This window comes from Parasteatoda tepidariorum, chromosome 6, assembly GCF_043381705.1.
Source record: "Parasteatoda tepidariorum isolate YZ-2023 chromosome 6, CAS_Ptep_4.0, whole genome shotgun sequence".
NCBI lineage: Eukaryota > Metazoa > Arthropoda > Arachnida > Araneae > Theridiidae > Parasteatoda > Parasteatoda tepidariorum.
This window is the reverse complement of record NC_092209.1, coordinates 64,485,860-64,512,173: the sequence shown is the minus strand read 5'-3', so window position 1 is coordinate 64,512,173 and position 26,314 is coordinate 64,485,860. Positions and strand designations below refer to the sequence as shown.

Here is a 26,314-nt window from a genome sequence, read left to right as displayed (position 1 = left end):
ATTTTCATCCATAAATTTTTGATCACATTTAGATTCAGATTGATTACATAAAAAAAAGCCAGACTTAAATTCCTTTGTACTTAAGTTTTCCGGAAATTAAACTTCTAAATTACCTTTAGAACGTCCTCATTTGTACATAACAATGAAATACATAAAAATGAAATTTAAAATTGTATTTATGAAATCTTAACAACGGTGTTCTTTCTTCAATTAAAAAAACAGAATCGCATATCAACATATAATTTTGAATTATATTGTTTTTGAAATATTTTTTTTTTTTTTTGTCTACTGCATAGTGATTTTTATTATTTTTAATCGGTAATTAAATTTCAGCACTCGTAGTTATTGTATTGTCATTTGTTTCTTATTATAAATTTCAAAAGCTGCCTTTATTCCATTTAGTGTATAATCATTACGATCAAGTAATGACGAGTGTTTTACTTCAGGGCAATAAACAAACGTAAAACCATCGTAATAATAATAAACAAATAAAATTAAATGAAAATATTAACAAATTTATACACGCAAGAATAATTTTTACTGTCGTTTCTATTTTAATATTATTAGATACACTGTTTCTTTTTAACAGAAAAAAAAATTTTATTTCAAAAAAGGGACAATTTTTTTTCTTAAAAAAAAAGGGACGATTTTAGATACCAGAAAGCAATTGGGGGTGAATGAATCATTTTAACAGAATGGGGCTCATAAGGGGACATTTACTCCCCACTGAGAATGTTTGCACCCTGTTGAGATATTTTTCATTACTTCGTCCTCAGTTAATTGAATTCAGATGACTAAACACTGTCAATTCAGGCATCTATGGGTCGAAAATAGGAAATAATTATAGTCCCTGTGACAAACTTTCTTCCAATCATGTGATAATGATCAAATTGTACAGCAGAGCTAAAAGATCTATCAAACTAAATTTAATTTTGTCATCAGAACGTATCTTTTATAGAGGTGAACTTCATTGGCCTGCCCGAGGGGTGTAGAGCGTGTTCTGCCTCCAAAGGAAAACTGATTAAAATTAATAGAGGAAGCAAAGTTATAAACTCCAAGTACAAATATTTTTGTAAGCAAATGAAAAAGTAAACTATTTACTGAAAATGATTAATACATTTTTATAATAATTTAGTCAAACGATTTAGTTTGGAAATGAAAATGATATACAATATCGAGTGAATAATAACTTTGACGAATGTGCATCATCGGGACCAAAAATTCCTTTCCTCTGGAATGCAATTTTTTCAGGAGGAATGAAATTAGTAATACAGAAAAACGGAGGGAGAAAGAAATTAAGTTATGCCTTGTTTTGCTTAGGAAACGGATTTATTTTTTCTCCCGAAGTTTCAAAATTAGTTACCAAGTGCATCAACAGATGGCGTTATTGATAGGGGGAATCTAAAACAGTGATTTCCGTCATATGCCAAAATATTCTTAAACATTTGCACTGAGCTTTCGTTAATTTCTCTTCAGATGGTGCCTTGTTGTTGATGCAAGCGGTCATTATTGGAAAAATATAGTTTGCAAGTTTATTTGCGCCATCTGTTAATGAACTTTATAAATATTTTTGAAACTTGAGGTTAATAAAGAATAAGTTTCCAGTGCAGAACGCACCGTTACATATTTATGTTCTACCGTTTTTCTTTCTTCTTCTTTTTTCCCTCTCAAAATGTTTGTTTATTTTTGAGACAGTGGTACCTATTTACTTTCCGTCATCTATATTTTTTTGTACTACATTTATAGTTTTTGATTAATTACTTACTTCGCTCGTTCATTGGATGCTTTAATGTTTTTATCTAGATTTGTATGTATACTGGTATTTTTTTTTCTTAAAAAAATAAGGTTTTAAAAATAAGCAACATATACTTTCTACAAAATCTATGAATTCTAAACCTTTCATTCAATTTCTTTATAATACGATTTTATTAATATATATGTTTTTCTATACACAGAGATAAAATACATTTGGAACAAATAATTTAAAAAAGTATAAATATCATACAATCATAGAAATTACAATCAATCAAATATAACAATTATAATCATACAAATATAACAATTATAATTAGACAAATATGACAATTATACAACTATAATTCATACGATAGATTATTTCAGTACTTGGCATTCAAAATTAAACAGTATAAAATCCTTTTTTACTACATGAACTCGTTAAATGTATTAAAAAATATGTACGAAGATATTTAAATAAAATTTTGAAAAAAGCACAGCAATCCGAGCTTAAATAATAGTAATGATTCTCCTGTATTAATAATGAAGTATTATTGAAACAAAAATACAGCTCCGTTTATTAAATTACTTTGTAAAAATTAATAAGCATAATTAGAACAAAATTATAGAAGTCTGTTAAAATAAACTGGTTTGCTTTAAACCTTTATTTCTGCCCCAAATTATTATTAAGTTTGTTTAAGCTTACGCGAAATATTTATACTTATGATTTATCACACTCCTGATATTTGTAGCTAACGCGAATAAGATATTATCAATTTTATTGTACGCATTGCTCAGTCGTATCTTATGAGATAAAATAGATACCTGCAGAAATTTTAAGAAGCTTTAAAAAAAAAAATTTCAAACTATAAGAGTAATAGATTTTCCTACTTTTTTTTAACTTTCTAAATAGTTTTCTAAAATGTATCGAATATATTTACTTCTTCAAATAAAAATATATAATTGTCAGGCAGTATTTCTTTTGGTAATTTTTTATATTAATTTCACAACAAGTTGCCCTAGTTACCAAAGCCTTAGTTCGTCATAATTTTTATTTTCCGAAATTAAAAATAGAAAACGTTTATTTCCCATAAAATGCTTGGTATGCGATCGTATTGACAGTAATACATGCTTCTGGTGTGTTACGCAGTTATCCTTTGATTAGAAAAATATTAATTTATGTATTTTTTCGGTTTATAAATATCGATTTAAGACTACTACATTGTTCTTTGGAATGTAGAAAGCCTGAGATAGCAAATTAAATGTTTTTTCGGTTTTTGTTTTCAGTAGTTCTCTTTTCGTATCAGTCACGTATCAAAAGCAAAATGCCGACGTCACTCACCATTCATAAGTGATTGACGGATGGCACGAGACTGGGCCCTGGAAACGCAGCCAATCGCAACACATCTCAAGATACTACAACTCTTCCCCTTTCTTCCGTTGCGGCGGCCTCGTTCAAAGCGTGCTCATCCTCCAAACAAGAAACATTTCTGCGTTCTCTACTCTCCGCCGCTTTCTTATGTTTACATTACGGAGTAGGTTTCGGTTACAGTTGAAAAAAGCACGTGTCTTCTACAACTCTCTCTAAAGACGCAAGCGATTTATTTTATTCCGACGTCTACGAAGTTTGTTGTGTTTTAAAGTTTTTCAAATATCGTCTGTCTTTCTAAGCAGATAAATGTCTGTTTTCGTTACTCTGCGGTAATGTTTAAATGGAAGATGTGCAAAATAGAGGGGGCTGATGCCTCCTTATGTTTCTAAACATGGAATTAAAAACTTTTATCATCATATCATTATTCATGGTAAGTTTTCCAAGTTTTGTTGCTCGTAATTTGTTGTTTTAAAATAAAATTGATTTTAAAAAGATCTTTTTCATTTAAAAAAAAAGAATTCATCGAAAGTTATTGTTTAAAAAGTTCTTTTGTTAATTACAATTCCGTCCAATAAGTTTTTTTTTTATTATTTATTTTTTGAATCACAATCCAAATATGATTTGCTACGGGAAAAACCATTGTTCTTTTTTATAAAAAATCCTTAATAATTTTTTAAAAGTCAATAAATAAAATGTTCTTTTAAAAGTTTTAATTAATTTTTCAGAGTTAAGAGCGTATAAAGATATTCAGACTTTTTTTCCAGACGATTCATTTTATTCCAACGGTTACGAAGTTTGTTGTGTCTTAAATTTTTTAAAATATCGTCTGTTTTTTCAAGCAAGGGAAAATTTGTATTCGAAATTATGCGGTAATGTTTGAATGAAAAAATTGCTAAAAAGAGGATTTTGTCTTCCTTTTTGCTTTAAACATGGAATTAAAAACTCTCATTATATAATTATTCATGGTAAGTTTTAAAAGCTTTGTTATTCTTAATCTGTTGTTCTAACTGGATAGCAACTTCAAAATTATCTTTTTAATTTGTGATAAAGAATTCCACACAAAAATACTTTCTGAAAAAATTGTTTCTCTTCATATTATGTTAAGTTTCTTAATATTATCTAGCCGTTGCAGAATTAAAGAAAATAAGAAATCGGGTTTCGAATGATTATTTGAATATGAGTTAAGCAGAAATTCGAATGTAATTAATAAAAAAAGAGTTGGAATTGAAAGAACTTTTTTCAACAAACTGTCATTGCTCCTTTAGAAAATTCCTAAATGATTTCTCAAAATCAACATTAAAAATGTTTTACTTAGGTATTATTTAGTTCAAAATAAGTGAAAAATATTGTACTTAACATTTTAATAATTTATGATTTTGAAATACAACATGAAACACTGGTCTGGTGTCTTTTTCTGTGTTAAAGTAATCCAAGCAATAATTTTTCAAATTTGCACCTATTTAGATCTAAGAGAAACAGTTATTCTTCAGTTCAATTTCCTTAATTTACATGATCAATTGATAAATTTTTATGAATAAAAAAAAAATGAAATATATGAATGAAAAAAAAAAAATTCATATTAGATATTTTGGATTTTATTTTAGTTCAAATATAATTCCGATAATCTAGCAAAATATTTTTTAGTAACTATTTGAATTTTTTTTATAGCTAAAAACTACCGAAATATATTTTTGCTTCGAATTGGAATGTGTGAAAAAATATACGAAAGGGGCACAGGTGTCCAAATCTGCGTCAAAGGGATAAGTCCGAATCTTCTGTGCTACTACTTGAAAGGTTTTAATAGTAAGAAGTTTTGTAAAGGATACTTTTAAAGCTCGCTTTCTTTTTTAATTTAATCAGGATTTTATGTGATCCTTTATTTACTAATAACCCCACGATTAAAAATCTTTCAAGGCTATTTAATAACCTCAATAATCTTTCGTAGATAGCAAGAAAAGGTTTTTATAGACCAATTTCATCATTATTAAAGTAATATTTCCAGGCTTTTTATCATATATAACTCAAATGACCTCATGGGAAGCTATTGAGGGATTTTAAAAAAATCTAAGATTCATAAATAATTTTAAAATGTTGAAATGTTACGTTTATAATGTTATATGTATATAATGCTACGTTTTTTACTTGCATATATTTTCTAGTGTGTCGAATTTTTATGAAATTATTCGCAATAAATAACTTCCATATTTGACTAATAAAATATGCATATTTCTTTTTTCCTAATCAGTTTAATATTAAATTTATGCATAAAATTGTAGGAATTCCTTCCTAAAATAAGTAATCTCATTTCATAAAATATCTGGGGAAATGTTAGATAAAATTTTACAGTCATAGTCTTGTTAAAAAAAAATATTGACATTTATTGTTGTCTTGATGAACCGGTATCTAATAAATATATAAATTACACGAACAACTTAAACTATAAAAAATTCTGGTTCAAAATAAGGCATAAAGTAACGACATTTTGGATGTATCATCTAGAAATCCGCTTTACAGTTAAATTCTTTTCTTTTATCGTAAAATATTATACAGTAATTTTATAGTACTATTCATTTACTTGGAGTGATTCAGTGATTTTATGGTAATTATCACTGTAAAAATTACGGTATCGCATTTTTTTTAGTTCGTAACTTGTCTCGATTACAATGAACGGCACGCTGAGTACTGATACTTTTTGCATTAATTTAATCTGGAAATTTACACTATGTTAATAACATAGTATATTAAATTATATCATGGATATAAGAAATAGTATACGATTGGTATACTATTTCTTATACAATCTTTGTAAAAATTGTAGAATTAAAAGTTTTATTATCCAAGCTTTTTATAGTTAATCATTGTGGCTACTCAAATATTGTGACACAATGAAAGTGACACATTTCTTCCTTTCATGGTAAAAGTTACTGTCATCATCAAAATTTCATGAAAATGGGATTTCGTACATCATTTGAATCTCTTATACCACTCGTATATTTATTCACCTTTTCATGGGCAACTTCGGCTGCTTTTTTTGTTTTGATATCTTTTAATAATTTCATCAAAGGTTCAAACAATTTTCTACTACGACGTTTTTGTTACTCATGCAAACTGATTGAACTTGATTGATAAGCATTGCATCTAAACATTAAATAAGAATGTTTTGACCACATTTATTTTTTAGGAAGGATTCGTGTATCCTAAGTATTCAATAAAAGTAAACATTTTGTAACACCATATATTTATTTTACGTACTAATAAGTATTAGAATTTATTAAAAAAGTATTGATGCCTAAAATTCTATTCTACATCTTTTAAGGAAAAATTTGTTTAAGATAACTAAACTTTGCTAGGAAAACTGCTCCAAACAATATTTTAAAAATTCCCAACCGATAAACTGAAACCTAAGTTTTACACTGAAAAAAAAAAGTGTTGTCAAAACTAGCAGAATATGGTAAAATTTATCAGCTCTAAGGGAACATAACATCAAAAAGCTCGGTAGTTTTTACCGAAGCGCTTTGGTAAGGATTTTGGTGAAATTAAAAATAAAATATGGTTTTATAACATGTGATTAAATTTGGTACGTGTGGTAAAATTTGGTATTTTGCTATGATACCTTAGAGTATGGCATAAAAACCATTTATTTGTTTAAATTTACTTTTCAGTTTTGTATTTTTTACTAAATGTGTAGTGATAAGAATTTTGATGACCAAGATTCATAGGTAAAAGTTAACCGTATCATATGATCGGAAAAATTTACAAAAAGATAATACCACATACTTTTGCTTTATTAACAAAAATGATTTTTATTTTCTTTTTTTACATCAGAAATGACCTTATCATGCAGTACTGTAATTTTTACCAGAATTTTTTACTTTGTACGAAATAGGACCAAAAAAATTTAACTTGAGTCTCTATTCAACTTAGTATTTGTCTTTAAAAGTTATTAAAATAATTGGCGTAGGTCAAATATAGGATAACAATAATTAAAATTCTAAATAGTTCGATTATAAAAAATTAATAAAAAATATTTTCAGAATAAGCTTTTTTTGTTTTGCACAAATACAAGAAAAAATTTATTTGCTGGTTTGTAATGCATAGTTATCAATTAATTAATTAAAATATTTTATTTACTTTAAAGCGTAGTCATGATTACTTCAACCTTCATTCGGCATAATGCAGTTATAAGGAAATAATTAGCATAATCGTGATATCTTATGTGACCCGGACTTAAGTACATGAGGAAAACACTAAAATCCTCTTTTAATCTGGAAAGGATGTTTAAATATATGATTAAATTAATATCTTCATTTATTTTAGGTCTATTTTTATTCTTGTTTAACATTTATAGGATAAGATGGGTGGTTACATAAATCATATCTACGTATTGTTTAAAAAGGCACCTTGATCAAAGTTAGCAAATTCATAATTATTTTTTTATAAAAATCAAAAATATTGCATGTAAAATCACGATTAAATTTTTTTTTCAAACTAAACATCCTAAAATTTTAATGACAGGAAGGCAATTAATTAGTTTGATATCCAATGAAGAGAAAATTTGTTTCAATCAGAATACAAGTAAAATATTTTAGTGACTTTTTTTATTTTCCTTGGATTGAATTGAATTGAATGTAGAATTTAATGGCACAAAGTTTTATTTTCCTTGGCGAAACAACTTCGAAAAACCATATTAATGTTAATATTACCTTATACGTATTTCGCCATATCTCGAGAATATTTTAAGCAAGTTGAAAACTTTTTGTACCCAATTATGAAATTCTTTTTTCCAAAGATAATTCCACTCAAAATATAAACGTTAGAAGATATTTTTTATTATTTTATTTAATAATATTCGAAGCACTTTTGTTCTGTAAGATATACAATTTTTACAACATTTCAAATAATGTAATCTTAAATGGCAAGATGCAAAATTTGACTGAAATCGATCGAGAAATTTAATTTTAAATATACGACCGATCATTAGATCAAAGGTTATTCAGGGTGGTCGGTTTGTTTATTAATTTTGCTCTTGGTTCATACGTATGCAGTTAATTGAATTCTTTTCAGTTCATTTCAGGTAACAATTCGAATTCAAAAAAAAAAGTTACAGTACTGTAACTTTTACTGTAGTTGCTCTTTGATACTCGAACTAAGTTTATTGATTGATTCTTCCCCAATACTATTTGCATGGATGCTAAGTGCTGTAATAAAAAAAAAACGAAGTTTCAGAAATTGTTTCTTTATATTTTTTTTTCGATATTACTATGCAATATTTAAACTACCCGACAAATATTAAATTTATAAGAAAAAAAGGATTTTTTTTAGTTCGTCTTATGGTTGTTTTAATGTGAACATTACATTTCTGATTTAATCTGAACCAATACATGAAAACATGTTTTAACAAAATAACAAAAATTAATGATGCTTGAATAATGTTAAAAAGAGCTCTTTCTGGCTAATAAAGTTCGAAAGTTAAACAAAATTAAACATTAAACGAGCTTTGGGTTTTAATACACTACGATTAATATTTGTTCTGCCCTGGTAAAAAGCACAGCTGTTTGAAGTAAAGCCTGCTGTGAAGAAATTAAAATTTGTTGATTATAGGTATCCACTCTCCATTTATTAAATCATTTAACTTGAAGGTTAAATATGCTTAACTAAGGGGGAGGGTAAAATAAAAAAATTAACTCTGTAAAGAAACTCATTTTACCCTCAATTATTTTTGAAATTGACGTGTTAGACTAACATGAATAAAGTATTTGCTTAAGGTAAGAAAACAAGAATTCAATTAAGTGAACATTATATATTACGAAGGGTAACTGTTGAATTTTTTAACTAAACTTAAATAGAAGCTATTTGTTTTTCTGGAAATTAAAATTTTATATAAAGGAGACTTGCTTTTTCGTTGAATAGTTTGAAATTTTAATACTTAACTTGCATTTTTTTTGGGGGGGGGGATAAGAAAAAGTTATAAAAAGACTTTTCTTATTGAATATTACGAGTAGAAATGCTTAAGGCTATTATACGAAAATGGGTTGTTTTCGGTTAACTTTTTTCATAATAATGCTTTGAATGTATACTTAATTTATTAAAACATATTGAACCATTTAGACGGGCAGTTTACCGTTATCCTTACCTTGTAATAAAAGTATTATTAAAAGCGAGAAAGTTTTTTTTTTTTTTTTAAAGTTTAGGTGAAAACGGAAGACTATTTATTTTTCCATAAATTAATTTTTTTATTCAAATATTTACTTTTATTTATTTATTTTTTACATTATTTGCAAAATTAGGAATGGATATTAATGCTTTTTATAAATAAGTTTGATGTTTCATTACCTTAATTGCGTAATTTTGTATAGGGAAAAAAAACTAAAATCATAAAATTCTTGTTAAAATTACGATAAAAAATACTCAGGGTACCGATACTTTTTACCATAAAATCCGTTTTAACCGCAATATGCTAAGGAACAAAACTCTTATATACCGTAATTTTTAAACTAAATGATTCTAATTAAATAAATATTATTGTAAAAACTACGGTACAGTATTTTACAGCAAACACGGATTTTACGGATGACGCACCCAGTATGTTGATAATTTATATCGCAATTCGATTCGGAATTTTTAACAGTACTCCGAAATTGTCTAGTTTTTGGTTAACTGATTAAAAAAATGATTTAAATAAAAGCTGATGAAATACTAAAGCAGGGTAATAATATATTACAATTTGTTTAGGAAGAGATTAGAAAAGAAGAAAAAAATAGCAGTCAAATTTTTTCCCCCAAGCTTGACTTTAAATTGACCGAAGCTGTTTATTTTTTAGAAAATTAGCACATTGTAACGAAAAAATTTACATCAATATATTTTTTTTCGTATTTGTTTCAAAATGAGGAATGGCTATTAATTCTTTTCTTTGAAAAGTCTGACATTTGACTTTCTGAATTGTGTATTTTTGAACAAAAAATGGTGGTATTGTGAAATTGAAATTTTTTTATTAGTATCTTTTTATGACTGCTTAAACCTGTTTTTTTAAACATCGAAACACGCAGTTGTAATAGGCACTTTGCTATAATCTTAATAGAGTGCCAAAATAAATCCCACATGCAATTTCTTGTCATAAACTAGTTTACATGTTATTAGGGTTCAGATTGAATCCCACATGCAATTTCTTCTGTCATAAACTAGTTTACCTGATATTAGGGTTTAAATTGAAGCGGTTCTTTTAAATACTATTTTCCGAGTTTCATAACTTATATATCAGTTACGAAAGTACAATTATTCGTGTATAAATAAAAGATAGATTTAAAAAGTTTTTTTTCTGTTTCAAGTTCTTATAAATCTCCCATTTCCATATTCGAATAAAAATATTCTGGTAAAATTACCGTAATGTATGGTAATGGCATTTCTGATTAATAGGCCCATACTTCTGGTTAACAAAACCAAATTACATGTTATTTGAATAATTTATTTGGTAATTATGTGTTCATTTAACCGGAAATTATGGTTTTCAAAATTATAGTTCTTATTACCATACATACAGTAGCAAATAGAAAACTGAAAAATAAATTTACCCGAATAAATTATTTTAATTCCATGCTCTAAGACATCATGATAAAATTACCAAATTTTACCATATTTGCCAAATTTTATCACATCGTATAAAATCAAGTTTTACTGTTCATTTTATCAAAATCATTACCAAAGCACTAGGGTGAAAATTATCAACCTTATAGATGCTCCGATAGAACTAGAAACACGATACATTTTACCACATTCTGGTAGCTTTGAATATACTTGTTTTCTCAATGCGCGGTTCTTTTCTTTTCATTATTTTAAATTTTTATGCATAAATAGGTAGATTAAATGTGCGAGATTTTCTTTTTGAGTAATAAATAAATTATGTCATAATATTCATTGTAGATTATAAGTAAATAATTGTCAATGATTCAGTAATTTAATGTTAATCGACATTTAATTTTGTTAAGCATTTATTACGTATGAAACAACTCGAAAATGTTCAAATCCTTCAATTAATTTTTCAACACTACCTTTTAGGAGTTTAAGTTCAATATTTTCTAAAAAGTTTCAATCTTAATATTTTTAATAACATATCATAATTTAAAACACCCAGAGATCTAGCAATGGCCACAAAGTTAATTTTATTTGAAGTTAATTAATGATCAAAAGCTTCGAAAGGAGTCGCAAAAAAAAAAAATTATAGAAGAATGAAAATACATTTAAGTGTTCCACACTAAAAAATTTCGAATCAAACTACGGTATTAAGTACCGACACTCAGGGTGAAAGTAAACCGTAAAATTCATTTTCACCGTAAAGTTTCCCGGAATGAAAAAATTTAATCTACCTCAATTTTTACTGCAATATTTACAGCTAAATCACTCAATCGCTGTAATTAAATAAATATACTGCAAAAGAAAATAATAAAATTTTACGGTACAAATGGGTTTTATGTTAAAATAGATTTTACGGATGCTGCACTCAGGGTGATAATACTTTTTACCACAACAGTTCAGTTTACTTTTAAGATTATTATACTTAGTTAACTTTGAATATAAATAACTTTAAATATAAACATATCATAAAATTAGTTTATATTTATTTTATAATTTCATTTAAAGTTAANTCCAAACTAAAAAATTTCAGATCTAACTACGGTATAAAAGAAACAACACTCAGGGTAAAAGTAATTTTTACCGCAAAATTCGCTTTCGCCATAAAGTTTCCAGGAATGAAAAAATTTAATCTACCTTAATTTTTACTGCAGTATTTACAGCTAAATCACTCAATCACTGTAATTAAATAAGTATACTGCAAAAGAAAATAATAAAATTATTCGGTAAAAACGGGTTTTACGTTAAAATAGATTTTACGGATACTGCACTCAGGGTGATAATACTTTTTACCACAACAGTTCAGTTTACTGTTCAATTATCGTAAATATTTGATGTTGTGTAAAACAATCTTCTTGAGTAAAAAGGTATATATCTTCTTAGTGATTAGGTATTTAAATATCAATTCCTAAATGTTACGTGAAGCTTTTAAAGACTTACTGTAAGAAAAGGTTTTTGTCTGTCAATTACTTTTTACGATTTTATTACGGGTTAATTACTGTAATATTTGCAATTACCTGTCTCATTTTACGACAAGAATTTGTTATTTTGTTATTTAGTGAAGAATAAAACATTTATAATTATATCTACATGAAAAAAAATGAAGTTTGAGAATGTGTCGATGCAATTATTTGCAAATAAAAGTATTCTGGTAGCGATTCTTATTAGAAGTTTTTTTATGCCCGAATCAACAACACCGATCTAAGATTCTTATTAACTTTTTTTTCTCCAATTTTTCCTTTGAAGCTGCTGAGAGAGTGTAATGTGAGAAGGTAGCGTCTAAGCACATAATTGTTAAAAATGCACCATTTTTCCTTGAGTTTGTGGTCCGTAAACTAGATTTTACGATATTCGCGATTAAATATCTTTTTTTATATAACTTCCATTCATTATTTTTTTCATAATTCTATCAGGTCATCTTCGCTAGAAAAATGCTAATGACTTCACAGTTTGGCATTTAAGGATGTTTTATTATTTTGCTCAGAGTGGAGGAAGATTGTGAAGGAATGCATATTTTGGAATATGTAGGCCATGGCTTTACACTTTACGCATATCAGTATTCAATTTTCATTCATTGATTTTGAATGATGAAAGAGCTCACATGAATGGGGATAGTAAAGACAAATTTAACTATTGTCTTGATGAATGCAATAAATTTGAATGGAACTCTTAACCTTTTTATGCTATAAAGATTGCTTTTCTGAATGAAGTATTTGATGTTAAGTTAGACAATGGTAAATTATGTGTAATGCTATATATATATTAGAATTATATGAATTGCTTAAAAAGATTAACAATATCATTATAGTTATCTTTTTACTGAATTATTCTTAAAATTTTATTCTTTTTTTTTTAAAGTACCAAATGATTAGAGCATTGTTGGTACGACATCGCCTTGATATTATTAAATTTGCAAGATTTATTATTAAACCTTTGCTTCCCTACGTATATTTAGTGTTTGTGAAATTCGACCTATCTATTAAATAAATCTTAATAAATAGATAATTAACGCAAAAAATAAATTTTTGATCTCTGAGTTGATTTCGAACTTAAAAGTATTTTTACTTTTATTTAAAAATTGACGTCGTGAGTTTTTAAGACATCGTCTTTTACTTTTTTCAATAAGCGGTGATGTTAAGTTTTGATGGCTGTCCTTCGAATTACGTATAATAAATTTTAATTAATGGTGTAGTACGAAATTTCCCCAGAAATTTTTTCTCCGTGTAATGCATAATCGAGGCTTGTGCATATTTGCAGGTTTGCAAACGAGTAAAGAATAACAAAAAAGGTTGATTTTCTTAATCTAAAATTCAAATAAAAACTCTTATTATCTTTATATGTTAATTATTGTCATTGTATAACTTATTTATGCTTAATTAAAAATATGGATTTTATAAAATTTCAGTATTAATTGCATTTTTTCAGAAAGCTTTAAAAATTAAAGGAAAAATGTAAGAGAAAATAGTTAAAATCAGACTATATAATATTTGCTACAAAACTTATTGAAAAGTCTGACATGAGCATCTATTGTTAATATTTGATAAAATGATATATAAATAAATAAACGATACATTGAATGATATAAACTTTCAGAAAACACTTCTTAAAAAGCTTATATAAAAAGTTCCTCTTTTGAATATGCGTTATGTGTTGATATAAAATAGTGTTGCAAAATCGCTTCAAAATGAGGAAAACGAGCATTCTAGAATAAATTATAAAATATGTTTAATATCCCTTAGAGTACTTTTAATAAAAGATTTCAAAATTATTAATGAGAGGAGAAAGAGTTTACAGAATTAATTTGTCTTTGATGAAAGTTAAAGTTTAATAAATTAGCATCATCAAGAACTTTCTTGTAGGTGGTTGTATGCAATTACATTTTACGCATTTTTTATATTACTTTCAAAGTTAGACTAACAATAATAATAATTTTTTGATGAATTTAATGTTTTTTTAAGTATTATTTAACTATAGCGTTAAATCAAGAAAAATTTTATTAAACATTTTATTACAATCGGGTACTTGCAACTCAAGAAAAAGTGAAGTGATTATGCCGCACCAGATTTAATTGGATACCCGTGAGCGACGTCACGCGTTGTATGTCGAACTTGATTAGTTTCTGAATCGACAAATACCACGATTTACTTACGATGACGTCCCTTGCTGGTTTCCAATTACCAAATTGGTTCGATGATATAAATGATAAAATACTTCCAATAAGGATGATACCTAAATTTTCCATCAGCAATTACAATGATCTGTTTGTATATAATTATAGTATTGCACAAAATTTTATATGTGTTTAGGAAAAAAAGTCTTTTTTCGCTTTATACTTATGATAATATATGTATCCAAATATGATGTAATATGAAATATCCCAATATATATAAGTATCCAAATATCCTAAATATAATTTTTAATGTATAATATTTTAATTAATCACTGAATTCTCATTAATTAATTGAATTCTAACTTAGGACCCTTAAGTTTTTGACTGGTGTTTAGTACTTTATATTAAACGGGATTGGGTAAATTCGGCTTTTAATTTCAAATTGAATTTACATCAAGATTTAAGTAAAAATATCTAATAGATATTGCTAGTTTTTGAAGGGTATTGTAATTTTTGAGTAATGTTAATGCTAAGAGTTATTATATACCTTTATTCAATATAAATATGAGAACCACTTAAATTAATTGTTACACATTGAATCTATTTTTATATTTTTTTTTCCAAATAGTTCAACATGTCATCAAATTTTTAGTTGTATTCTATCAAATTATTTAGTTGCATATTAATCTTACACATCTTCTCAACAAAACAAACTCCAGTTAGTAAAAATTTTGAAGTTTAGCAATCTGAATCCTTAAACTCTCAATCATTACCCAAAGTGTATAACACATAAGAGCTGTTAGATTCTCCTTGCTTAGAATAAATGGTGGTTCAACAAACAAAAAATTTTTCCTGGAATTTTCAATGAAATTTTGATTTTCAACTATGGCTCAGTTATCAAACTCATCAGGTTTGAAAAATTAAAACTGATAAGAGCAAATTTAACACTAATTTACATAAATTAGATAGTTTTACGTGGGACGAATTCTCATTATCTTTTTATGAATACAGTTTAAGAGTTTTAATTCATAAATTTCTTAATACATTCTTTTTTTTGTGATTCGTACTGTATGGTAATGACATTTTTAGTGAAGAAAAAAAAAACATAATTCTATTTAATAAAATTAAAATATACGGTATTTATTCCATTCTTTTGGTAATTTTTTCGCTCATATAGCTGACAATGGTTTATCGGAAATTCTAGTTTTCAAAATTATAGTTCTTATTACCACACATTTAATAAAAAAATACAAAACTGTAAAGTTAATTTAATGGAATAAATGGTTTTCATGCCATGCTCTAAAATATCAAGATAAAATTACCAGAATTTACCACATTTTCGAAATTTTATCACATATTTTAAAACAATATTTTATTGTTAATTTTACCTAAATCGTTGTCAAAACACTTTGATAAAAACTACTTAGCTTTTTGATGTACCTATAGAGCCAGAAGCATGGTAAATTTTGCCACATTCTGTTAATTTTAACCATACTTATTTTATCTCAGTGTGCCTCAATGAAAAAGGTAAAAGGAAAAAGTAGTTTCAGGTTTGCATATAAATTCAGTTAAATTTTTCTACTATCAGCTACTAATTTTTAAAAAAGTAATTTCTTAATTCCGGAAAAAATATTGTTTCATATTATCTAATATCAATATTCAGCTACTCCAGAATAATTACAAAGAATGAAGGAATTGAATTACCAGTCTTTGCCATTTTGAAAAATAGACATGTTCCGAAAATGGAGCATTGGAGCTTAAACGGTTAAACAAAATTACCTTTCAAAACCTTCCTCTTTAATATTTCATACTTAAAAAGAAATGAATACAAATAAGGTTTAACAAACTCAAATTAAGTACTCAACATACTTTATTTGTATAACGAGCTCAATTTCCGGGTTAATTTAATAACATGTATAAAATTAAAACTATAACATATTCGTGTACATTATTTGAATGAAAATGTCCCGAAAACCGATTTTTAAAACTCGTTTTCCTCAAGTAGTAGTCATTAATTCTCCACGTTTCATACCTCTCATCAACGGAAGATTCCATCTGAGATTAAAATGATTTGCAATCTCTTTTTTTTTTATTTTTACTTTTCGCTCACACAGTGCTTTTAATGGACGTCATTTGTGAGATATACAGCACCTCAAATGTCCGTAATTAAGGAGTCTTTGGTGGCGATAACATGACAGTCACAAGTCTTTTGCGTTTGATAATCGTACCCTTTGTCGTTCGTTTTCGTGACTTTCATCTAAAGTGAGATACTGGATTTTTTGATTACAAGATTGGGAAGAAAAAAATAAAGTTAAGAAAAGGATGGTTTCTGATAAACGGGTTTTTAATTAACTCTTCATTTAATAAATTTGATTTCTGCTTGAATTTTTTTTACAGCCTTTAATCTGGAATTCGTACTGCATAATGTGACTTGTGATTGAAATAATTAATTACCTCATTAAAATACAACTTAAGTAATGCTTTTTGGTCATTTTGGTCATATTTTTTTCAGAATTAGTAGTAGATTTAGATCTGAAGGATAAAGATCAAGAATGAAACAGCATAAACTGTGCTTATATCAGATGGGCTAAATACTGGTGTCTAATAAAATGATAAATATGTAGCCAAATTATAATTAAAAAGCAATTTATTTTGAACTATGGAATTACTTATTTGCTACGATATAATAAATATTTATTTATTTCTGTAAAAAAAATTTGCCAGATTATTATGGACGCTATTGAGAAAATAAGTAAATTGTAGTAATAAGTAATTGTTGTATTAAATAATTGTAGTAATGAGTACTACTGGTATCATGATAAAAGGTAATAAGTGCGGTCAATATTGGTATCTAATATACTAAGATACAAGGAGAAAAAAATTCCGGTAAAATTACCGTACTATATGATAAACATTTCTGGGAAAAAAAAGCATTAATTCTGGTTAATAAAACCAAAATATGCGGTATTTAAAATATTCATTCGGTAATTTTTCCGTTCATATGATACCGGTTTTCCAGAAATTTGCTGAAATTAAAAATTTTATTGTTAATTTCACCTAAATCATCATCAAAGCGTTGATGAAAATACTGAGATTTGTGTGCCCATAGTGCCCCAGCAACACGGTAAACTTTATCATATTCTGGTAATTTTTTAATATATTTTTTTATTCTCAGTGTAGGAACCTAAAAATGGTCATTGTGGTAAAAGTTAATAGTTTATGCCCCTCCCCAAATGGATAAGTATTTTTTAATTTTGCGATCATACATACCTTTGATTGATTATCAATGTAAGGCACGTATAATTTTAATTCTTATGTTTAATTTTAATGTTATTCTTATATTCGTGTACCCTTTTTTTTTACGTTTTTTAATTTCTTAGGTTATCTTAATAGTTTTGAAACCCCGACTGACTATTACTTTTATGACTTCGGATTTAGAATATTATACAAATAAAACTCATATGTAGTTTTAGCATAAACGTTTCTGAGCCGATTTGAAACTATCGAAAACAAACTTCGGCTTTAGTATACTGTGCTAAAAAAGAAACTTAAATGCATAACCGTTAGTTGCAGAAATGTCTCTGAATAAACGTTAAATTATCGGCAGTATAACTTTACCTTTAGTAGGGGAGAATGAGGCTGGTGTTCACAAGTTTTACAAATTTGCCAAAAAAAACTGAAGGGACATAATTTAGGCACATCTTGTACTTGTTTCATTGAATTTAAAACTTTTCTCCCACTTAGGTTTAAACTTTCATCCTAATTTTGAAAAGTTTTTCTAATTTGGACGTATGCCTTTCTAATATACATATTTTTTTTGTTCACATAAGATTAATGGAGTTAACGTAGACAGGTATTTATAAGTAAGAAAAATATTTAACCAAACGCAAACTATGACATTTAATAAAACCTGTTTTTAATATTTTTTCAAAAGAAAAACTGGAACTTGGATCTTGTCTAGTGTTTAACTTGTCAAGTATTTTATGGAGTACATTTACTTATCAATATTAAATGTCAACGTCACACTAATCACTTGAATGAATCATTAAAATAATTTTTAAATGACGCAAATTTTTTAACTGCTGTTTTAAACATGTGCTAAATTATCGGAAATAACAACATGCTTGTTAAAAAGACAAAAGAAAACGTTGTATTATAATATTTATGAATATTACACCTTTCTTAGTTAATAGCATTAAAAAGCTTGCATCTAATAGTAGGGCAGATGTAAGTAAAAATGATCTGAGATTATTTTAAAAAAAAGGAAGAAAGTTAAACTGTCTTTCATATTAAAAATATTTTACAATTTTATTAATTCACTGAACAAAGTTTTATAATCTCAGTATTAGTTTTAGAGCTTTTAAATGTAAATACAAATTATTTGAATAATGCAATGAGTTCTGAGAAAATTCAAATACGTACTATGGTCATGATTTACTTGTTTAAACTTTTACTGAAACAACTTCTTAAATTATAAAAGAATATAAACAAAAATTAAAATTGAACTTGCTATTTCAATTGAGTTATGATAGCTTTAGTGTTATGCTTTTATTTTAAACGATGTTTTAATGAGTAATGACTATATTTAAAATTTATAGCACGTTAGTAATTTATAATACCTCTGTTCAAGGCATAAAACAAAGAAATCGAATAACGCCAAACAGAGTGAAGTCCCTACAATATACTAACTTCTGGTATCATTCATTTATGGAACATATTTTTCTCCCTGCGTTCTCTTTTTAATTATTCAGACTTCTCACATAATGGAAGCGTAATCCGCTTTTTACCTTTGAAGATGGATTATACTCATCTTATGTCCAAAAAAATAGTATCCATTCGTGGGGAACTTACTCACAACTAAATTAGAAAAGAACTTGTACAGAAGCTGAACATGATACATTTTTAATAAATGTTGCCAGCAAATATCCTTAGAAGAAAAAGAAAATGTTATTTTCTATTTATCGTTTTATGCACTTACTAGGAAAAATCAGTTCAACGTTGAGCCATAATATTCTTTCATAGATCTGTAATATTGTGCAATGTTGCTGCAACCTTAAAAAGAGGTTGAATAAACCTTTTTTTTATCATTTTAATTGAACCGCAGTATTGAATACACTGTAAAAAATTTACGGATCGAATTACGGGAAAAGTAACTGCACTCAGGGTGCCGGTACTTTTACCGTAAAATCTATTTTTACCCAAGTATGTTACGGATTAAAGAAAAATTGATATACCGTAATTTTTACAGCAATAATTATCTTAAAATAACTGTAAAGATTACGGTAGTATATTTCACGGTAAGAAAGATTTTGATGACTTAAAGATGCACCTAAACATGGAATTAACGGTTAATTAAAATTAATGTTTAATATTATATCTATGTATATGTATATTTTCTTTTACGGCTCTACAGCCCGCTGGGATTCTTGGCTTGCTGAACAATACTGTTATAAATCTTTCGGCTCCTAGCGTTCCATTTCTAGTTAGTAACGTTCATTAAGATTTTTCGTTATATCATCTAATTTTCCTTTTTTTCTGGCCTTCCTCTGGGTCTTGAGTTTATTGATTTCCAATATAAATTTATCTTTAAACTTATTTAGTATATGCTTGCATACTTATTACACACTTAAACCTATGCAGTATATATGTAGTGTTCAATATAATTAATCTGTTATTATTAGTAGTAGCCGGTGATTATTAATATTATGCAAGCTAGTCGGTTAAAGTAATTTATCAGAAATTATCACATTTCCCAGTTATTATTAATGATAACCAATGATGTTCGGGTCAAACATTTATAATTTTAGTGTGTTTCAGTATTAGTGTAATGATTTCAACGCATTTTGACAGGAGGTTTACAATATGCATGCGTAATGGTAATTTTTGGCTCAAACAGCTAGACGGTGTCAATTGCATGTTTTCTTTGGATGCAGACGCTCTCTCTTAGTTTGCATAACATTAGTGTAAGATATACCAAACAAATAAGTTTCAAAAGCTGTGACACCTCACCTAAAAAAAAAAAAATATTTAGGATTAACTAAGCAATGGCATTCACTTCCCTTAATTAATCCGATTATTAAAGATAATAAATAGCGATTATTAATAATAGCCGCATTCCATACACTAATATTTTTATTAATCTCATGTAGCGATATTAAAATTTATAATCTCAAAGTTTCAAAAATTATCGTACATCAATAGATATAATAATATATATGGAAAAAAAATTAACTCATAAAGCTTTATTATTTCAAAATAAAACATAAGTAAAAATCCATATTTCACGAAGTTCCTTATTTTTTAAAATCCTACAAATATCTGCAGCGACAGATTTATTAACACAGCACATGGACATACAAAAATTATGTAAACTAGTAGGTGGTGCCCCCTGTTCGCTAAAGCTCGCCAACCCCCAAATATTGCTACACAATCTTATATGGTTTGCTTCGCAAACNCACAACTAAATTAGAAAAGAACTTGTACAGAAGCTGAACATGATACATTTTTAATAAATGTTGCCAGCAAATATCCTTAGAAGAAAAAGAAAATGTTATTTTCTATTTATCGTTTTATGCACTTACTAGGAAAAATCAGTTCAACGTTGAGCCATAATATTCTTTCATAGATCTGTAATAATCTGTAATATTGTGCAATGTTGCTGCAACCTTAAAAAGAGGTTGAATAAGCTTTTTTTTTTATTATTTTACATTTTTTTTATCATTTTTTTAATCATTGAGTACACTGTAAAAAATTTACTGATTGAATTACCGGAAAAGTACTTGCACTTCTGGTGCCGGTACTTTTACCGTAAAATCCATTTTTACTCGAGTATGTTACGGATCAAGAAAAATTGATATACCGTAATTTTTACTGTAATAATTATCGTAAAATTACTGAATCATTTTAAAAAAAATGAGTATTACTATTAAATATACCGTAATTTTTACTGTAATAATTATCGTAATATTACTGAATCATTTATATCTCATATTTTTTTATAATCTGAAGGTTTCAAAAATTATCATACATCAATAAATATAATAATATATATGAAAAAAAAATTCACTTTCAAAGCTTTATTATTTCAAATTAAAACATTAGTAAAAATCCATCTTTCACGAAGTTCCTTATTTTTTGAAATCCTACAAATATCTGGAGCGACAGATTTATTAACACTGCACATAGACATACAAAAATTATGTAAATGGTGAACTTTCAATAAATTATGCCGAATTAATGACACTGACCAAACTTCATAATCAATTAATAATAATAGCCTATTAATGTTATTAATGTGCATAATTTATCAGATTAACCAAAAAACGTAGTTATTATTAATAATCGCGGATTATTACGAATAATAACCAAATTTATAGCATTAACCATAACATATTTATACAGATTCACTACATTTTTAATTTATATTAATAAAATATATACTATATTAATAAAATATTACTCTAATATAAATTTAAAATTATTTTAGATTTACACTTAGGGAAAAATAATTTCAGTGGTAAATGCTATCGAGCAAGTTAGTTCCAAACTTTATAAATTGTTAAATTGAACAACGATTCTGTTGAACTTGAGCAGTAATATCGTGAGATCACGTTTAGGAATGATAAAATATGCACGATAATTGTACTGTTTCAACATGACACTGCTTTCAAATTGTAGCAAAATTAAACAACATGCTTCAAAATTTCTATCAGTGTAATCTTGCTAATTTTTTATTATTATTATTGACTCATGATACATGGTAAATGTGAGGTTTAGTTAAAAAGCCATTTCTCAGCCATTTAAAATAAAAATCATTGGAAGAAAAAAAACAGCACTCTAAAATTACCCAAGCACTCCATAATTTTTTCTCTTCATCTCTTATCTTTGGCACCGAAAATTGAAGCTGAGTTGTAATTTTTTCCTACTCATCAACAACTCAGCGATGCGTTATTAAGCTTCTCTGTCACCGAATTCTTCACTAAATCCACCTTCGGGTGGGGGAGTGGCTTAATTGGCGACGATATAATATAAGGCTGTAATTCTCGCAAACTAAACCTACATTTTTCAAAAGAAAAAAAAAATAAAATGGAAAAGAGAAATGATCGCCAAGATGATAGCAAAATAAATAAAAATGAATGTCATCTCGCTGTTGGCCAATGTGACAGATATTTATAGAAGGACATTTACAAGAAAACTGTGCCGATGGGTTATCGGACACTCCTTCGGGTCATCGGATATCGAGAGAAACATGTCCTTTAGACCCACCCAACCCGCCTACGAGCTGTGGTGCCCCTTGAAAAGGAGATTTTTTCTCCATGTTCCGAGTTCAAACCATCCATAGCATATCTATCATCTTCAGTATCTTTTATTTCCTGTCTCTTCAGAATGGATAAGGCGCTATTGCTGTAATGATAAAGCAAAAAGATCATATATATTTTAGTACTATGTTACATTTCAAATTTTAATATTTTTGATAACTTATATTTTACAATACTTTACATAAAACGCTTCAATTATCAATTACTCGTTAGAAATACGTAAAATAAACGTGATTAATACCCACTTAGTCTTTATCAGTACTATTTTAAGTTATTTTTAATTTTTTATGTTTCATAGGATTTAAATTTTATTGTTGTTATTTATTTTAAGTTTTAGAATATCACTTTTTGTTAAAATATATGTTTAGTTAAACTTTATCTAAAATGATTAAATTCATCTTTTACGCTTGAAACATTTCCTTAATGTTTTAATTTATCTCTTAATTTTAACATCTCTAATATTCAAATTTATTCTACATTTCCAAGCTTATTCTTATTGCGGAAGAGAAATATATCGATAAATAAATTTATTTCATCGCATATTTGAATTTCAGAAAGGTTTGCTATAAATTTATATACCCTTCTGATAGTACTATGTATATTTTGATACTACTATCTATATTCTGATATAATTTTATCATCATGTTAATAGTCTAATATTAATTTATCTACTTGTCTGAATTTATGTACCACTTCGCGTTTTAAGCTGGAACATTTCGTTAGTGCTTAAATTTATCTTTTAATTTTAATATCCCGAATATTTAAATTTAATCTTCATTCTCAAGCTTGTTCTTATTGTGGAATAGAAATATATCGATAAATAAATTTATTTCATCCCGTTTATGAATTTTAGAAAAGTGTGTTGCAAATTTATAAGCTAGTTTGAGTTTATCTTTAGTTAAAATTTGCTTTTGACTAAATTCATTTTTAATGTTTGAACTTGTCACTATTGTTTGAACCTTTTCAATATTTAACGCCTATTAAGTTTGAATTTATTCTTCCACTTTAAATTTACCATTAATGTGGAAGTGGAAGATATCGAGAAGCATTTGGTATTTGATGATTTCGGGGATCTCAGGGAGGATAAAAAAATTTTCTCCATAAATTTATTTAATGGCATTTTGGAAACGTATAAGTTTTCAACGGTACTTCAAGAACTGATAAATTACTATTAAGCGCAGGCAACTACATTTTTAGATGCTATTTTGAGTTCCTGAGTGAAACAATACAATAGACAAATGTCTCCTACTTAGTGATAAGTACTAGCATATTAATTGTTTGATTTGGCAACTTTTTTTAGTGCCAAAAACATGCTTAAGCCTTTTAAAATTGCTGCTTTGATATAGGGTACCCAAACTAAATTTGATGCAAGAAGAGAATTCTAATAATTCGGTAATAAATTAATGTAATAAATATAATAAATTCTGGTAATATACCCATATTGTATGGTAATGACATTGCCGAGAAAAATTACCGAACTTTCTGTTATCCCCATAGAGCCAAAAGCATGGTAAATTTTACCATATTTTGGTAGTTTTTACCCAATTTTTTTTCAGTGTGAGTATGAAGGTAGATATTTGTTGAAAATACATGCCATGTGATGATGATGTAGAAAAAAATCTCGAAAATAGTTCAAGGGCGAGCCTTAATATACAATCAAATGCTTATTAGAGACACAATATGCATTCAAATTTGAAAAACTCTTCGCAAGGTTGAAGATAAACACGTTTACTAAATTTATGTATCTCTATACAAACTAAAATATTATCATTTCAGCTACTGGATAAAACTTAATTAAATTGTTTCAAGGTTGCGCAAAATATTTGTTGCAACGTAATCCTTATGTATTTTTCATAAAATATGCATCTGAAAATATTATATCTGACTTAACACTCAAGATTATTATGCAATATGCTAAAATTTGCATTTTCATTTTCTTTTTCTTTCGCTTTTTTTTCTTCTCCAAAACAAGAAACAGAAAGATATGGCTTAAATTATAGCAATTAGCGTATTCTACAGCTCGTATTTTCTTTTGAGTTAGATTCAAAGAAAGATTCTGGTATAATTTATGCTGCAGTTTTTATTTCATTTTATTATTTTTATTTTATGCATATATGCGAAAATAAATCCTTTTTTAATGCAATATTTGCAAATAATCTCAGTTCTGTGCTTTAAAAGGGCGCCATACCAGGGGGGGGGAGGAAATATTTCGTTGCAAATTCTTTTTCACGATTAATTTAAAATTTAAAGTATAGAAAAAGTGAGTTCAAACAAACCTAGAGTAAGCCCTAGAGTTTTAAATACTGAAAAGAAATTTTTAAAATGTCAAAATGAAAATAAATTATGAGAAGATAAATTAGGATTACGCAATGGGGCAGTGCTCTTCCAATAAGGTTTGTCGGAAGTCTATTTTTATTTCTTTTAAATTAGTAGTAAATGTGAAAGAGAATTTGAAACGAAAAGTTTCTCCTGTGATATGGAGTCCTCTTAAGTTAATATACTTTCTTTTCAATTTCATAGCTGTAGCTACGAGGAAAAAAAACTTTATTCATCAAAATAACATTATTGAGACCCCAGAAAATATCTTTAAAAACAATGTTTATTTATCGAAAATACATTTTTTAAAAATTTTAGACTATGTTTAAGAAAATTACTTTTTGTTTTCCTTAAGAAAAAAGGTTTTGCCTTATATTTTGTTTACTTTGAGATATAAACCACAAGCTAAAATAACGGAATGCCACATCAATATTTACTATTACTTTTAAAATTTAATTAGGGCCTCATATTCGATTGCAATGGATATCAAATCTCATTAAGTTTATTAATCCATCATATTGAATCAAACAGTTTAATGTTATACTAATGCATTTTTAATTTACTCCATTTAAAAACCATATTTTCCTTAGGCGATATCGAAAAACAACAATTAATGTTTCACATTATTTTGGCTGTGTAATTAATAAATTCATTCCAGATTTGTCTGAAATGAATTTAAATTATTACAGCATTTAAAGCAATCGTATAATTGTTAAAGGCTGTTAAGTAGCACAATTCTAATGACAGAGACAAAAAAAATGGCTCTTAATATTGCCTTTTTGTGCCTTTGTTTATCAAGACGATAATCAAGTTTCCTCGATTCATCATTCCTTCCACGGCTATTAATCATGATTTACTTGTGGTCTATTCATCATTGTCTTCATAATTCATCGTTCAAGAAAAGATAACCTGGCGAAGTGGTTCTAAGTGAATTGTCTATGCTTTATATTTATTTCCTTCAGAAATTTATTCATGATTTTTTTCTAACAGGATATATCAGTTCGTTTGCTCCATATTGCTCAACAATTAAAAAATCAATATGAGCTTCTTACTTTATGGTATGAGCTTTATTATGAAGGCGATTAATATTAATCACTTCAGAATTGACAGGATTCAGCTGACTAAAGGGAAATTGGAAGTTTTGTGGGAATTTCATCAAATCTTGTGATGGGAGCTTAGATGATATATTTATTATTTATATCTGAAAAGTTAATAATTGTTAAAAAGTGGTTATGATTTTAATTTGCTCCAGAATATTTTTAAACCAATATTAGTACATAAAGGATATAAATATATAAATAAAAGAAAAAAATATTTATTTATTAGAACATTATAAAT

General features: G+C 27.0%; 1 protein-coding gene across 1 annotated transcript in view; it reads left to right on the top strand.

Annotated features, from left to right (window-relative positions):
• The first annotated feature begins 3,190 nt into the window (after positions 1-3,190).
• The window catches only part of LOC107443668 (metalloprotease TIKI2), an 88,784-nt gene continuing 65,660 nt past the window's right edge, over positions 3,191-26,314 (top strand). The window contains exon 1 of the mRNA XM_043051304.2: positions 3,191-3,536. Coding sequence (XP_042907238.1) covers positions 3,486-3,536 — 51 coding nt within the window. The 5' untranslated portion in view covers positions 3,191-3,485. The remainder of the gene's footprint in view (positions 3,537-26,314) is intronic.